The sequence below is a fragment of the Tribolium madens genome, unplaced genomic scaffold (assembly GCF_015345945.1).
Source record: "Tribolium madens isolate multiple individuals breed KSU strain unplaced genomic scaffold, Tmad_KSU_1.1 Scaffold_91;HRSCAF=231;Tcas5.2_LG7, whole genome shotgun sequence".
NCBI classification, from domain to species: domain Eukaryota; kingdom Metazoa; phylum Arthropoda; class Insecta; order Coleoptera; family Tenebrionidae; genus Tribolium; species Tribolium madens.
Window position 1 is genome coordinate 4,912,632 of NW_025401063.1, and position 18,360 is coordinate 4,930,991.

At 30.2% G+C, this 18,360-nt stretch overlaps 1 protein-coding gene across 1 annotated transcript in view; it reads right to left on the bottom strand.

The window, feature by feature from the left end:
• The window catches only part of LOC123010791, a 31,639-nt gene extending 14,055 nt beyond the window's left edge, over nucleotides 1-17,584 (bottom strand). Inside the window, exons 1-4 of the mRNA XM_044407912.1 lie at nucleotides 17,034-17,584; nucleotides 2,734-3,064; nucleotides 2,633-2,686; nucleotides 2,270-2,398 (exon numbers count right to left, since the gene is read on the bottom strand). Of these exons, the coding sequence (XP_044263847.1) occupies nucleotides 2,270-2,398; nucleotides 2,633-2,686; nucleotides 2,734-3,064; nucleotides 17,034-17,519 (1,000 nt within the window). The 5' untranslated portion in view covers nucleotides 17,520-17,584. The remainder of the gene's footprint in view (nucleotides 1-2,269; nucleotides 2,399-2,632; nucleotides 2,687-2,733; nucleotides 3,065-17,033) is intronic.
• Between the last annotated feature and the right edge of the window lie 776 nt (nucleotides 17,585-18,360).

Sequence of the window (18,360 nt, forward strand, 5' to 3'; positions counted from 1 at the left end):
CAAAGTTTAAAATTTAAACTCTCATAACTTCGAAATTTTTATAAATAGAACTTTTTTAAAATTTTTTCCATGTTCCTGGTACCTTACCCTACATGGCATTTTTTTTTGGGGGCCGAGTTCTGGCGCACTATGTATGTGCATATCATATAGAAAGTGACTCTTTCAACTTTTAAAATCGCGATATCTCAGCAATGGTGATTCTTAGAAAAAAAGTATTAGGACCTTTTTTGTAGATAATTTTAAGGTCTATCTTTTTTGTCTGGACTACTTTTTTGATAAAACTTACCGTTTTAAAAATAAATCTAAAAAACATCAAATTTTGACCTTTGACCCCGAAGAACTTTTTTAGCATACATGGGATCGATGGGGACTTTTGACACTTTATTGCTAATGGTGTACCCAAGGTCTCCACCAAAATTTAGCTCTGTCGGAATTTTTGTTATTTGACCACTATTTTTATGACTAATTTGACCGGACTATGAGTAGGTCTTTGGATTGAGTTCACAAAAGAAAAAAATTATATCTTTGTTTTTACGCCAAAACTGCAAAAAAAACATTTTTTGCTCTACCTGAAAAGTTAATTTTTCTCTTGATTTTTGTCTTAATTTTTCTCTGCTTTTTAAGTCCTATCATATTGGCGGTTTTATTTATTTGAACTACTTTACGGTCTTGAGGTTAAAATTTAAATGAGATGATATTCACGGTAGAAGAAAACTAATACGCTACCTAAAACAAAAATTCGCGTACAAAAGCAAATCAAATGATGACAGTGTCAAAACTATAAAGTGATTTTTTTCTTTTATTGTCATGGATACGAATTTTATCAGACCAAAGAAATAAATTCCAGTGACCCTCAAACCGTGTACCAATATTTTGGAGTTAAATAACATTCTTAATAATAACAATTGCCTGAGTTTTTTTTCTCGGTTACAGTATTTCTGTACTGTTCTATTACTAGGTCAATTTTCAGCTCCAAGACCGTAAACACCCTGTATATAATAGTTCTTGTTAAAAATTACTTTGGTTTTTATTTTCAAGTTTCTTTCAGTTGCTATTTATAAAAATTATCTTTTTCACAAACATTTTTGTTATTTATCTTGAGTAAACTTATTTGTCAAAGTGACATCATTGTCAAAATAATAAAACCGCCAATGTGATAGGACTTAAAATGCAGAGAAAAATGATAAAAAAAAGATGAAAAATACAAACAAAAACAATCATTATTCAATTAATTAATTAATTTTAACATCGTTGTCAAAAAAATAAAATCGTCAATGTAATGAGATTTGAAAAGCAGAGAAAAATCAAGTCCAAAATCAAGAGAAAAATGAACTTTTCTTTCCACTGAGTCAGAATAATGAAGTTTTAATTACAGATTTGCTCGTTTCAGGTCAAGCAAAAAGTGTTGTTCGTTTGTAAAATCAAAGATATTTTTTTTCCTCTTATAAACCGGGGACATCTTGTATATTACATTTTTTCAAAATTTTTTTTTACATAAATTGCAATTTTGACAAAAAATCGCAAAACAAAACAAAATTTCGTTTTCAAAATACTATCACATTTTTTATATTTTATTAATTTATATTAAATTATTATTTTCTGGAGGCAAATGATTAAAAAAAAAACCGCTTTGTTTCATACTTTATATTCACCCTGTATAAAACGAATTTAAAAAAGAAACACTCAGCAGGATACTACTTCTTTAAGTCCGGCTTACGAATTACCTGTTGTTTTCTCTTTAACATATTTTGTAATCGGATCTATTTTTTTAAACTGTCCATTTTTTGCACAAATATGCATTATTTCCTAAAATATGCACGAAGTTGCTAAAATATGCAAAATATGCATTTTTTTATTAGGCTTATTTTAAACAAAAAACCTTAGATATGCATAGAAAACTTACAATTTTGTTGACATACCCCTTAATAACAAATATGCATTTTGCATATAATCCATGCCTTATTGAGTTACAATTCTTAGAATACTTAGTAAAACACGATTTTTTTTTTTAATTTGAAACACCTAAATCTTCAACTTTGATAAATTTGAGAGTTCTCTTGCTACATTTTTGAATAAATTGCCGACACGTCGATATAAATCCACTGTTAGTTTCAGTTACCTGAGCTACCTTTGAAATAAAATATCTTAACATGGCATGGGGTGCATTTCATTATTCTAATAGGATAAAACTATAGACGAGGAAACTAAATACCTGCGTCAAGTGTTGAGTGAAAGCATATTGATTTCGAATAAATTGTTGTTTTCTTACCTGCAATCGAGGGCGGTATTAGCAATTCGGAGACATTTTTTCCGTTGATTTGATAAAACGTCCCTCCCGGTTTTCCCGGATCTCCGTCTCGGCCGTGTCTTCCGGGCTTCCCTTTAGGGCCCGTAAGTCCTGAAAACAAAATAAAACTAAGCACTTCAATTTTCCTAACGAACGCTAATGGGCCATCTAATATATCTCTACACGATCCTACTTAACTAAACCGGAAGCTATGCATAAATTTACTCGACAAATGTTTAGGTTCCAGCAATTTACACAAAATGGCTCGGGATCATGCTAAATTATTACGATAATCTAACACATAAAGATTTCAATTAACAAAATGTTAATAATGGAAGTAATTACCTTTGGGTCCGGGGGGACCCGGGGGTCCTTGAGGGCCTGGCAACCCGGGGAGTCCTGAAACAAAAATAATCAAGTGCGAAAAAATACTAAAGGAAAATTACCATCAGTTCCATTGCGCCCATCTCTGCCCGGCAACCCCGGTCTCCCATTGACACCAGGAACACCATCGTAACCGTTGCGTCCGGGCATACCATCTAAGCCTGGCTCGCCCGGAATACCATCTCTCCCGTCTAATCCGGGACGACCTTGTGCTCCTTTTTCTCCCGGAAGGCCTGGTAAACCGCGATGACCCATTTGTCCCGGGACTCCAGGAAATCCTTTGTCGCCTCTGTCGCCCTTAGGGCCTTGACTTCCTGGTGGTCCTGTAGGTCCCGGACGGCCCGGAGGACAAAACTGGTGCACCTTCTTGCAGTAGCCCTCCAAAGCCTTTTCCTAAAAAAAATGTTATTAATATTAATTAACACAAATAAAATTAGCTTTCAAACTTTGTACAAATTTTTAGTTTAGTTTTTGCAGTATACAGGGTGTTTTATAAAAACACAAAAAAGAAAAATGCCAAGTAAGATTAGATACCAGGAACATTAAGAAAAATTCTCTCTGGCAAAAATTTTTGACATTCATTTTTTGACATTTGACATTTTTTTATTGTTATTGATAATCTTGTATAGGTTTGTTTTTTCATAATTCTTATTGATAAAAATTTTTTAACATTTTTTTCATGTTCCTGGTATCTTTTTTCACTTGGCATTTTTATTTTTTTTATTTTTTTATAAAACACTGTATGATGCACTTATTTTGTTACAAGTTACAGTTTTACTGAGTTCGCAAAATAGCTATCTTTGGGAGCGTATACAAAAAGAGTTTTTTTTGACGATAAATTATCAAATTACTTATTTTGGTTTTAATTCTGAATACTGAATAAATTCAATTCTCTCATTAATGTAACATATCCTAAAAAATAAACTAAAAAATTAGTTTTGGTTGAATTATGGAACAATCTGTTCCAAAATATCGTTTTCAGAATACTTTTTAATTAACTCAAATCTAATTTTAGGAAATAGACTAATAAATCTAAAACAGTTATTGTTATTTATCACCGGAGACAGGAGAAAAACGACGTTGTTTTTTGTCTCGTATTTGTTAAAATTAACGAACCATAACTGTCCCATAAGAATACTTCAGTTCTCTACAAATAATTTATTTCACTTTTAGTCAAATGAGTGGTAAGAAAATCTGAAACAGTGATACGTTATCAAATTAGAAACATTTACATGAAGCAGTCTTGACTGAAATGAGCTTTTGCGACGTTCCTGCAACGTAAAATTTCCATCACGCGAGATAAGATACAAAAACAAAACTTTTGTGTTTCCTACATTAGCATTTTTATCTTCTATTTTCAGTTTTATTTCAATTTCCGTAATTTTAAATTCAAAACGGTGAAAGTCTTGAAAGTTTCTTTCACATGCAAATGTGAGACAAATACTTAATTCTTCCTACATATCGTTCAAAATCATTTCCTAAAGTGTCCTGACATCTTTCATTTTCGTTGGCAGCTTAAATTAAGGTTGTAATTATTTTCCAAAGACAATTTTGTCGCGAACGCAAATTTTATTATCTTCTTCCAACGACGTTAATAAATTATTAATTGAGTCATAAAGTTAAAGACAAGGTTTGGAGTGGGCAATTTTAAAAGCAGCTATAAATATTTCAGCATGTTTCGGGGAATTTCAGTTGTAGTTCGCGGTGTCTGCATTAAACTGAGGGCCAAAGGTCGTCCTTTTACCGAGATCGATCTCATCGCCAAACATTCCACTCAGTTTCACTTAACACAATGACGTATTCAGCTAAATAGTAGAATGGACGTTTCAGTAATTTCCACCGACCAACCTCATTTATTATTCGTTCAGCTGTTGCAAAACTCAAACTGCTAACGGGGTAAATATAAGGCTAATCAAATTTGGACTGCACTAACTACTGAATTTCAACTACAAGTAATATTAATTAAAATATTGTGAAACTTAATAAGGGCTAGAGACAAACAAAAGTGTGGTGAGTTCCTGAACAGCCATAATCCGCTCTAGATTAAACAAATGTTTGGAAAAAAGCAACAAATCGGGTTATCTTGAATAAATTGGGCGGTTATATTTACACTTCCACTTTGGTTTTCATAAGGGACTTTAACACTGGACATGCTAACTGAATATAAACTTAGCAATTGACGTTATAATAACGCAGCGACCCAATATAAACCCTAAATCTAAAAGAGGAACTCTGAAATAGGCAAATAAACTTTCACGTATATTTACATTAATTAGCAAAAATGGTGGATGCGCCGGTAAAATAACTTAACTTGCAAATAGTATTCGTAATTACGCGTTTTTTATCGTTTAAAGCAAAATTTTTAAAATTAAAATTAAATTTAACTTTCAAGCATGGATCTAAAAAAATAGATAATTTAGGAGTGTTGGAGAGGAAAAAAAATTTTCATATACTAGACAAATTGTAGTTTTATATTTTTGTATGAAACAGTAAATTCAAAAAAATATAGTAAGTACAATTAAAATTTTTGCATTTGACCTTCAAAAACCCAAAAAGTTCGTAATTTTTTAAACTTGAGGTTTTGGTCGATTTTTGTCACCCGGAGCGGTCTATTGCCAATAACTCCGGACTTATTGGTAATAACTTTTTATGTTTGGTACCGTTGGAAAGAAAATTTACTTTTTTATCATATACCTACAAAAAAGATTAGTGCTCTATGATAAAAAATTATCGAGAAAATTTCTTATATAGTCAAAAATATCAAAAATATAAAATCGACTACAACTTCAAAACTATTACAAATTTTGCAGTTTTTTTGACGCCAATTGATTTTGCAGAACAGTAATGTAAAAACATAAGTCTGGTTTAAAATATTATATCATTGAACTACCTTTCTTTTGCAATTTACAAAATAAAAAAAATAAAAATTTGTTAACGCGTTTTTGTACGAAACTATAAGACTTAGAGCAAAAAGCTAAAAACCATTAAAATTTGCTTCAAAGCATCTATTTAATGACACAAACCAAAACTCGCTCCGGGTTATGGTTCCAGCTACAGAGCCATTTTTAGTTTAAAAAAAAATAAAAAATTTCAAAAACTATGCATCGTAGAGTATTTTAACTTGTTGCATCGTGTTTAGCGCGTAATTTTACGTCTAGAAAATCATATTTCAACCGTTTTTACAACTTAAGCTAAAATTGACTATTTTTACGATTTTACTACCGCTCATCTTCAACAATTCAAAAAATTCTAAATTTTTTAAACTTGATCCAATGGCATTTTATGCACTTATTTCAGTCTTTAAGACCTCTGAAATGAAAAAAACGTTAAACAGAACAATTTTTAAGTTGAAAATTTTTTGGATTTTTGTCGAGATTTTGGTCGATTTTTGGCACCCGGAGCGGTCTATAACTCCGGACTTATTAGTGATAATCTCTTATGTTTGGTACCGTTGAAATGAAAATTTAATCTTCTATCATATACAAAAAAGATCAGTGCTCAATAATAAATAATTATTGAGAAAATTTCTGATAAATTCAAAAAAATGACAAAAATTATAAATTAAAATGTATATCATAGTTTTAACAGATTAATTTTATATTTTTTTATCTATGTATACAGGGTGCGCCAGAACTCGCGCCCCAGAGAAAATTTTCAAGTGAGATAAGATACCAGGAACATGGAAAAAATGTTTAAAAAATTCTATCTGTCAAAAAATTTTGACATTTGACATTTTTTTATATCTATTTAATGATACTGATTGTCTTGAATATGTTTTTTTTTTTTTAGTAAAGGGACAAAAATTTTGCTAATACAAGCCACAAATAACATTGAGCAGATTTACAATTTAAGATACAGCTTCCTGGTTTCCTCTTTTAATAACCTATAGCATAAAAACTTGAAAAATTATTTTTCCAACAGAAATAAATAGAGTCAAAGTGCAAACTTTAAACCCTCATAACTTCGAAATTTTTATAGATAAAATTTTTTTAACATTTTTTCCATGTTCTTGGTATCTTACCTTATATGGCTTTTTGCTCTGGGGCGCGAGTTCTGGCGCAGCCTGTATATTTTATTTATTTTATCCTTAATAAAAAACATTTTTTGTATTAGTATTTATTTTTTTGAATTCAATTTTTTTAACTTAATAATATGTTTGGTTGCATATCCTATTTTTGAACGATCACTCACTATGCAAGCATATTGCGTTTTTGGCATTTGATGGGCTCGTAACGTTGGTACATAAATTACTTTCCGACCAAGGGATGCAATTACATATTTCCCGACTTCAAAAGAAGTTAAGAATCGGAAAATTACTAGTGATTGTGAACGAAATAAAAATCCTCCTTTCAAGTAATAGCACAACTGCTATAATTAATTTTGCTGTTTATTTTCTTTTTTGAGGTCAACTACAAAACGCTTTCCGATGCACAATAATCGTTTGTAGTGAACGAAATTCGCGCTGCAAAGTTCTAAATTGCATAATCACTTGCATATTTCCGTTGAAGTAATTTAATCAAATCTTGTGTAGATCTCAAGCGCTTAAAAATTTTAACGACTGAAATCAAGATGTAATAAAATCCACCATAAAAATTGTAATTACCTGAAAATAGAGAATTTGAGATGCGTAAAATGTTTGTTTTTAACACAATCGCCGTCAATTTTCGTAAATTGCAGCCAATATTTCAGCTCGTACCTGTTTAATGTCATAAAGGCGAAAAGGCGTTAACGTGATGGTAGTTAAATTATGGGCAGTGATTGTGAGTAGAAGCGTCATTAGAACCTCCGATATTGAGCCGATTTTCCAATATTATATTCAGAATGCGCTTTAGTGAATTAAACGAATAATTTTGGGAGATAGGAAGCGATCGGTTGAATGGTTTTTGTTCTTCGAAAGCACATAAAAGCGATAAGTAAAATGGAAAATAAAGCGTATAGTTTCAATACAAGTGCAAGCACTTGAGCGCTTTCGGACATAAATTAATTAAGCTCCGGAATTGTGTACTAATGAGAATTTTGAAGTTGAGCTATTCATAGACCCAATTTTAAACTTGAGTGTCATACCCGAGAGTTGGAACATCTATATTTATTAACGATATCCAACTGTTTCCAACACAAAACTTAAATTAACCAGAAAACTTGCTCCCAACTTATTCAACAAACAAGAGAAGTTTTTAAATATGCCGTTTGTTTTCACCTCATTCTTGTCATTCCTGAAACATTCTCGACAACTGCTGATGAAAACTAATTCACTGCATTTTCCCAATAGGAAAAATAAAATAAAAAACGCTTTTCATATTTAGACTTTAATTAAACTGAAAATAACATCAGCAGCGATAAGCTGAAACTTTTTATAAAAGTGGATCTACGTCTGAAATATGGCAATAAAACCGATCATATATTCAGCTAAAGTTCAATTTATTGCAAGATATGAAACATAAACATTGTAAAGTTTCTGAATAGAGTAGCAGATGTGAAATGATTTTCCACACCTAATTTCAACAAAAATTGAGCTGTTTTCAGTTGTTTCAAATTTTGCACAGGTGGGCTTTTTACTTGTTTATCTTTTAATTTGCTTTTGATTACACAAAGTGACTCAACCGGTAATAACATCACAACTCAAGATTAATTCGTTTAATTTATTGAACGGGTTCAAAACGTAATTCTGAAAATTCAGCTCAGTGACACTTCCAATCACTGTCCCAATTTAAATGCCATTTGCGAGATATGGGGAGTGACAATTATGATGCAAATTGTTTAGTAATTTGGGAATTTTGTTTTCTCATGAGCAATTTTTAATTTATTTAAACAATATTGTTTAAATTTGCATAGTTTTGTGTGAGTAAAAAAATATTTAAGGTCGGTTTAAAGAAGCGTCATTAAGTTAATCAAACGTCAGATTAAATGATCACGTGACCAAATTAAACCAACCAGGTGCTCAGAAACACGAGTTATTCGCACATAAACTTTTAACAACGAATTAATTTTTAATTTGCTTTCTATAAACCGACCCATAGCCAAATTAAAAAGACTTTAAAGTTAAAAATGTTGGTTTATAATGTGAATTTTTTGTCAACAAGTCCGTAGCAATCAGCACATTCTAAACAACATTTAACTTATTTATTTATTTATTACTGTGCCTTTTAATTTTTTAATTTTTTTTTTAAGTTTCTATTACCAGAATTAACAATTTTACTATTACGTAATTCTCAACCAACTAAGCATAGGCTGAGAAAAAAGTCGAAAAATTTTTTCTCAAAGATTTTGAATTTCTACTGGACGTACAGAAAGTAGTTTTTAATTATTTCTGGACCACATGTTTTTACTTTTTTTTAAAACTTTTTTTAATTGACTTTATTCACTGAGAATGATTGCTGTATATATTTTTTATCAACATTGATAATAGTATATTATATTACTAAGAGTAGAAAGCATTCATTTTCGGTCGAGATTAAATATTTGCAACAAGGCAATCAAACTAAGCAAAATCCGAAAAATGTATTTTGCAAATTTTGTTGAGGAACGAAAACGTTATAATAATTATAATATAAATATTAATTGTTAAACAATATTTATAAAATTTAATGTTGCCAATGTCACCATATAAAAAAAAAGTTACTGTTATTATACTTGACACCAACATTATTTTACTGGTACAGTTATTTTTTACATTAGTGTACTAGTAATGTAATACTTGGTGGGTTCAGTAGCAAAAAAAATCATTTCTTTTAAGCCATTAACTTCAATAAATAAAAAAATTAAATACTTTTAGCTGCTATAATTCTACATTTAAAAGCACTTTTTTAAGTATTAAATACAAAACAAATTTTATTCAATTTATCAGTTTTTTCACGGTTTACTTAATAAAAAATTTATTTAAAATCCAGAAATAACATTGCATATTTCATGTTATAAAAGCATAAAATGCAGGTAGAATTTCCTAGAAAAGCTTTTATTGCGGTATCCTTCAAAGACAGGAGAAATAGAGCAAAGTGGTGAATATTTAAAACTGACAAATTTCAAATTTTGACATTGTTAATGCCATCATACAACCCATATTAAAGTAGTTATAAATCGTAACTTGATTATAATATGACTTGAAAAATTATTTTTTTAATTGCAAAAGTCTGGGATGCTATTTATAACACATACAATTCACAAGTGTAAAATTTATTATTAAAGCGAATAAACGACACTAAAATATTTAGACAAAAACCTTTCCATTTCTTATAAATGCGTAAATAATAACAAATAATAAATGGAACAGCGATAAGAAGGGATTTACACGGAAATCCCATGTGAAAAATGTGTTGGGAGTTGTTGAGCAAAATAAAATTTTTTTGAGGGCGAATTTATGTGAAACGAACACGGACGTCTAATCTAACCGACTCGAAATTGATGAGGGCTTGGATCTCGAGTACCGGAAGAATGTTTAAATGTCTTGCTCACTTAACATGAGAACTTTTGCATTACCTCTAAAGAGGAGAGAATAAAATGCGGTTGTGAGGAAGTGAAGAAAATATGTGGGCAAAACAGGTAGCACAATGTCAAACTTTGACAAAAAAGGAGACTTTAAAGAGCTCAGATTACTGAACTTTAAAACTTCAGTTAAGTTAAAAAGGCGAACAAATTACTTTGACACAGAGAGCGATCAATAATTTGCTCGTACTTAAAAAGCAAAGTAAACATTGAAAGAAAATTCTAAAAGTGTTATTAAGCTAAAACACTTTTATCCAGAGTCCAAATCGAGTGCCAATGGTTTTGTGGCCTCTTAAAGTCCCCGATTTACGGCCAATTGAACACATTAATGCGTAAGTGCGTAATTACATTATAAAGCAAGTCTCCGACGTCGACAACAGCTTGGCTCCCGAGGCAATAAGTCTCAGCTCAAAGACCCCCGACTTTGTGCACTGGCTTACAATGTTTGTCAAATGAAAGTTAACATTATTCCCTTGTCTCGGATTACTGTTTATATTTAGAAAAGGGGCTTATCAAGCGTCAAGTTCATAACCGTGATCATTACATTATTTTCGCGTCTGATGAGAAGAACAAATCTAATTTTCTCAGAATAATGAAGAAGCAGTAGGTACCCAGATGCTCTCGATACGACGATAATTCATTTTCTTCAACACTTTACAAGTTTTGCGAAACAGTTTATAAATGTTACCAGTTCATAGTTTAATTAAATTGGAAATATTCTAAAAGTAACAAACATTAAATTGATTCTGTCAATTCAATGTATGCGTTATCTCTGAATTATTTCATAAATCAATTAATATTGCTTATTTTTGATACAATTTTTGGCACAAATATCAAAAATTAAGTGAAATAAATAAAGCGCATAAAGCAGATCTAAAACGAATTATTACCTTTTGTGCACACTCATCATAAAAACATAATTTTGAGCTTTTTAATACATTTTCACATTCAATGGAAATTTATTATTTACGCCAGATTTAGGATGCATTTAAATAAATACCTATCGTTTATTGTTCATTCGTTTTGGTTTTATTGTTAAAACTTCATAAATCTCTTATTGAATTTGTGCAAACTCAATTACTTTTATTGTGTTTTTATGACTTTTAATCGATACGCAGATTTGATTAAGTACTTATTCCGGCCAAACCTTGCATTAGAAATATTGTGAGTTTTAACAATATTTATTTAAAATTATGGACTCGGTTATACCGGAAGTAAACTTCGTTATTTTAAATAGAAAGTTATGTTTTTTAAAGCGTTTTTGTATTACTCAAGTGATTTTTAAAAAGTTTTAATCAGTCTTCCTTATGTCTAAATTTAACCGTTTTCGAAGAATTTAGATTTTTAAAAATTTTTTTGGATTTGCACCTTCCTCTTCAAAAATCGATAACTCTACTATTTTTATTAATTTTAAAATCGTATTTGCGCATATGAAAGAGATAGGTTAGGTAATTCTTTTGATGTGTTCATTATTGCAAAAATAGTTAACAAACCTCCAAATTTTAAGGTAATGTTACTCATAATTCAATTTTTTAATTCATTTTTAAATAAATGTTTAAAATCAACATCTGAACTCCTATTCCTATGATTTTCATATTTAAAAAAATGTTATTTATAACAGTTCTTTTATTATGAATAAGAAAATTTCACAAAATTTACAAAAGATTTAAAAAATCGTAATTTTGTACAATTATTTTAACCAAGCAGGGCTGAACCCCAAATAATGAAATTTTGACTTGAAATTGTTTTATCTTTTACAAAAGTCGTTTCACCTATCCGGAGACATACTGTATATATTTTTACAAAGGACCGTAACTTGAAAAAAATGTGTAGAAATAATAAAATTCCAGGCAAATTTCAGTGATTCCAAAAAATTTCCACTGAAATTCCAGTAATTCCAATAATCCATTTGCATTTTCCTCTTCAAAAATCGATAACACTTCCATTTTTGATTATTTTGAAGTCGTATTTGTGCATATGAAAGAGAAAGGTTAGGTCTTTCTTTTGGTTATTCATTATTGCAAAATTAGTTAACAAACCTCCAAATTTTAGGGTTACGTTTGAGAAACTTTAAATGCCCATAACTTATTTTTTATTAATGAAAGTCTTCAATTTTTTTTAACTAAATGGAGGAGAATTCATTTTGCTTCGATCTTTATTAACATTTCCTAGTCTTTAGCTAATTTAGCCTTGTTTGAAAAAAGTTGTGGGCATTTGAAATTATTCAAACGCAACCTTAAATTTTAGGGATTTGTTAATTATTTTTCCAATTATGAATAAACCAATGGTAGAGTTGCTTTTTATTTATAAAATAATGAAATTGATACCCACTTTCGGGTTAACCGGAAGTGACGTTATTTTAAAAATAAATTATTGAGCGGGAGATTTAGCCGGAACACCCTGATAGAGTATTCTTTTTCATTGTTTTTAACTTTTTTGTTTAACAAAGTAAAAACAGACCACAGAAAACATTTAAAGTTAAGCACACATTTATTTTATTAAAAATTATTTTATTACAACTAATTCATAAATAAAAGTTAAAAGAATCCTTTTAAATAGTTTGAATTTTTTTTTCTTTGTTCCTAAATAATAAAATACGCTAAAAAATGCTATTATATTAATTTTGGTTATGAAACGAGTTTTTAAAATGAAACAACTAAGCCGCAAGTTCATAGTTCTGAAATATGCTGCTGTTCTTTAAACAAAGTTTTAAAAAACATGCAAAAGCACGTTAACTTGCAATAAAAAGAAATAACTTTAAGTTTTTCTCATAAAACGGTAAAACACTGAAGAGGAATTAACAAAAACGCGTATTCTAAATAAAGTTTAAGCCACTGAAAAGGCGGTAAGAAGGCTGATGCTTCCTGAAATGTCAATGCTCACAATATAAATAATTGCTGATGCTTTTTAAGATAGGACATCAATGAAACTTAAGAGTTTATTTCGAAAATTGAATAAGACGAAATCCCAAGACACTCTATTGAATTTCAGATGTCAATTTCCTGAAAACATCTGGGGAAAAGAAAACGCAAGTAAAAATCCAAGAAGTGGTCAATAAACTTACAATAAATTTTCTTTCATCACGTTCCAATATTAATAATAATTAAGCTCATTAATTTGTAAAATCAATAGCTCAAATAACTAATTAATTAGCGTAATGAGTTTCCAGTTCAGCAAGCAACTGAAGTAGTTTTAACTAATTTTAATTAGTTTCCAACAAAAGAATGCGTTCAATTCGTTAATAATTAAACAGGTAATTCGATACCGTATTGTTACGAAACGTATATTGTAAAAACGTTTCTTATTGCAGAAACGCTGAGGTGATTATTATTTTTCTCATTAAAAATTAACATTCTGAAGGTTTTTTATAGAATTGCCATCGAGGAAACTTAACTAGAGGTTATTTTTATACACATCTATTTATACAAAACATTCAATAATTTTCCTAAACATGACAGAATTAAGTTTTAAACATAAAGCTTGTTGTGCTTTTTGCTTTGAAAATATATCGGTACACAAATCCCTTGTGCATAGCACAAAGCATTTGTTTGCAGATTATTGCACAATACATAGAGAGAAATTCGAAATTATTGAAGGCTTGGCAGCGATTAAAAGCTATTATAACTTTGTGAAATTTTATTTAACTTAACTAAAACAGAGATCAATAGATATAAGCGTTCATACAAATACGTTTTACAAAAGGATAAAAGCTACAATAACGCTTTAACAACAAAACTTTAATAAAAAAACGGTTTTTTTAAATAACGAATATTTGGTAATACAAATGTTGAAGGAAAATTCCCGCGTGAAACGTAGATTGCTCCCGATTACGTAAAATTGGAGCAATAAATCTATCCAAAGATGTGAGTAGTTTACAAATAGGGGACAATATTTCACAGGAATATTATAACAAGCCACTAATTAAACAATTTAATGATTTTGAATTACTACAAATACTCTGACTGTATTTGTTTAATGTTTTAGTAAGTTACAAAATACTAATGAAATTGTTTAAGGTGCTGAGAAATGATAAAGCTTTATTTAGGACGATAAGTTTAATTTTTTAAGATTATCTTGTCACTTACCGCACTAGCTTTACCAACGAGATAAAAAGCTCATTTGAATAATAGCTCAATGTCACACCGATTTTTCTACATAATTTTTATCTTTTAAACACAGTTTATAGTTTATATGATTAAAATATTTGTTTATTTTTTAAATAAGTAATTAATTGTCTCCCGGCGCATCCACCATAAATAGCTCGTAATGATGCAAATATTTGTGTATTATTTCAACATTGATTATTATCAAACGTGTAATTGTTTTATTTTAATTTAGATTCCTTTTGAAGCAAATATCAGTTTACGTGTTGTTTTTGTAATGTTTTGCAGTTGCAATTTGCGTAAATCTAAACAGCAAACATGTTTAATTTAGTTCAAGTAAACACAGAATTTTTTGCTAAAGACTTTATTTCCGAATGCAAGTTCATATCAGCAACGTTAACTGTTGTTTAGAAGTTGCAAAAGTGGAGCATTAATTCTAAGCAGTCATGTGTTGTGGAGAGAAACACAATTCATATAAATTATGCAATTTGCAAAGTTTAAATAAGAGAAAAAACTTTAAAGTTTGGGAGATGTTGTAAAAGAAACACTAACAACATTTTGCAGTTTTTAACTCCATTGTCTTTGTAAAATAATATTGTTGAACTTTGCTAGGATAATAAAAATAAAATAAAATAAAATAGCTACACCAACGTGTTTTGTCCTGTAACTGACTAGAAACTGCCTCAAACTTGTGCAATATCTACTTATTTTAACTATAAAATATTTTCATATATTGTTGTTGTTGTTCTGGTATTACAATAAAAATATATGGGAAGGTTACATCAAATTTTATTATTAGAATTAATGAACCAACAATCATCAGTGTTGAATTGCCAAAAATATGAAAATTTCTGTTAAAATTTACTTAAAATTGCTCTTTTTATAAAGAAAATATGTATTTCATAACGAAATTAGATTCAGATTTTAGTTTTCGAATGCTTTCAGACACCCTTTTAAAAATGATAAGAAACATTCTATAAAATATTGCCAAATATTTTTTTTTTAACTTTTTGTTTCTTTCTTAAATATTTAATCTGTTTTTTCTAAAAAGCCTTATGCTTACCTATTTTTTTATATTAATTGTACAAAAAGTTTCTAAGTGGTTATTTGGTGTTATTTTATTGCATTTCAAGGTTTTATTATGTCATTTATTTTATCAATTCGTTTATTATCGACTTCGTCATTTATTGGTCGACAATTGACTCTTATTGACAGAATTAAAACAGTAAAGCGGTTTTAAAATCCGAAAAATAGATGATCGAAAAATTGATCCCGTAATATACTCAGGTTCCCGGATATCTTTTATAAAAGATAAAAAAAAATCGAATTAAAATTTCATTTTTTGGGGAACAGCCCTGCTTAGTTAAAGACTAATTTTCAACATAATTTTAGTTTTGAAAAATTAAGTATTCCTTAGAAAAATTTATTTTTTGTAGAGTAAAGTGTCTGTTATGAGGCAAATACGACAAAACGTTATTAAAAAAATGTTTAGAATCAACATCTGAGCTCCTATTCCTATGATTTTTAATTTTTTTGCTTATTATTTCACAAATCGAAGAATTTTATTTATAACAGTTCTTTTATTATGAATTAAAAAATTACACAAAATTTACAAAAGATTTAAAAACCGTAATTTTTTACAATTATTTTAACCCAAGCAGGGCTGAACCCCAAATAATAAGATTTTGATTTGATTTCTTTTTATCTTTTACAAGAATCGTTTCACCTCTCCGGAGACACACTGTATCTATTTTTACAAAGGACCGTTAACTTGAAAAAAATGTGTAGAAATAATACCAATTCCAAAAAAATTCCAGGCAAATTTCAGTGATTTCAAAAAAATTCCACTGAAATTCCAATAATCCATTTGCATTGTCCTCTTCAAAATCGATAACACACTCATTTTTGATTATTTTGAAATTGTATTTGTGCATATGAAAGAAAAAGGTACGGTCTTTCTTTTGGTTATTCATTATTGCAAAAATAGTTAACAAACCTCCAAATTTTAGGGTTACGTTTGAGAAACTTTAAATACCCATAACTCATTTTTTTAATGTGTAGAAATAATTCTAATTCCAAAAAAATCTCAGGAAAATTAAAAAAATTCCACCGAAATTCTAGAAATTCCAATAATACATTGTAATTTCATTGTCTTCCGATTAATTCCGATGATTACAAAATAATTTCTGTAATTCCAAATTAATTCCGATAGTTCTAAGAAATGCAACCTAATTTTCAAAAGAAATTAATTTTGATCATTTCAAAAAGAATTCCAGTACTTCCAGAAAAATTTCAGTAATTCGCCCCAGTAATTCCAAACAATCCAAAGATAATTTTAATAATTCCAAATAATCCCGCAATTTAGATTAAATTCAAAAAAAATGTACAACTAATTAGAGAGTTAACGGCCCTCGATTTTTTATTTTCGTTGTGTATTATAGTATAAAATAAGATATATAGATTTTTGTTTATCTCAAATATCTATTTTTGAATAGATATTTTTTTTACAACTGAATTGAAAATTATGTATCTACATCGTTTTTTTATGAAAAGTGCCAAAACACGTTTTTGCTTTATGTTTGACTGAACAAACTAGATCAGGAAGAAATCCAACACTCATATCAAGTCCTTCACGTAACAACTCAATTTGTAAAATGTGTGTGAAAAGGTGAAAAGTGGAGCAGAGATATCCCAAGAACGCGTTCTAAATTGTGTTATAAATATTTGAAAAGAGCGTTCTTTGAGAGCGCTTCTAAAAATTCGCGAGACAAAGCCCTCACCGGAATCCTACTGTAGCTCGTGAGCCAGATCCACGAGTCGCCCCCTGGAGCGGCCCCCTTGTTCCCGGTCTGCTGCCTAATCAACTCGTCCTTCTTCTCCAGCGTACTCCTCATCTCCGGACTGAAAAACTCCACGTGCGGCTCATCGCTCGGCGAGTTGAGCATCTGGTAGTCGAGGTCGGGGGCATCGCGTCGCCGTCTGGTGCCCCCCTGGTGCTCCCGCAGGATCAAAATCCGCACGATTTCGTCCTTGGCCTGGTCGCCGCGGATCTCGTTGAGGAAATACTGGCGGAAGTCTTCTTTCGACACGTAGTCGCTCCGGATTTCGGAGTTAATCAGTCGGTAGATGTAGTGGGCCAGGCAGATTTCGGTGACGAAGATGAAGAGGACGCAACAGATTACGCGGATTGTGTAGCTGGGGTTGCGGTGGTGCAGGGGCAGACGGGTGCCGGGCTCGAGTTTGGGGTTTGATTCCGTCGCAGACATTTCCGGAAATTCACATCGCGGACGAGGAAACGGAAAGCGAAGCTTCTTCCTCTACAGCGGACGAGAGCGGACTGAAGGAAAATATCCCGCCGGCAGACGCGCGCGGCTAGAGACACTTGAAGATGCGTTAATTCGAACTGTGAATCGTCAATCAGAAGAAGAAAATGTAAAACAAGAGGAGATGAATTTTCAATGGCTGAATGGAATTTAGAAACCGAAATAACTCCAATCAAAACCGCTAACAACATTGATTTTTAAGCCATAGACAGCAGTTGATATTTTATCAAAATTGAAAGTTTGTTTGGTTACTTTAACAGATTCATATTTGAACCAAAGAAATGTCTTTTTCCTACGACCATATACCATCGAATGTTTTGTATTTCTTCATTTAACGTATTTTTTTTGTATCCATTATAAAAAATAAATCGTCATTCAACGTATTTTTGTATCCATTATAAAAAATAAATCGTTATGAAAAAAAATATGTTCGTAAGAAAAAAATTATTTATGGTCGTAGGAAAAATAGTGTACACAACTTGCAGGAAAGTGTCTAACGCACTCGCGGTACTGCCTGCACTCGGCTAACGCAGGGCCGTAACCAGGATTTTATTTCGGGGGGGGGTTTCTTGTTGGTCCATGAAAATGAAATTAAAGAAGACGGATTAAAAAGCAAAAATCTCTAAGTACACGTTTTTATTTTAAATTGAAATAAGAGATCCTAATTAAACATAAAAAAAATACAAATTAACTCACAAAAGTAACAAAAAATAAAATAAATTTTTAATACTTTTTATTGTTACAAATTTAAACAGGAGATGAATATTCATTTTTAAAACAAAAA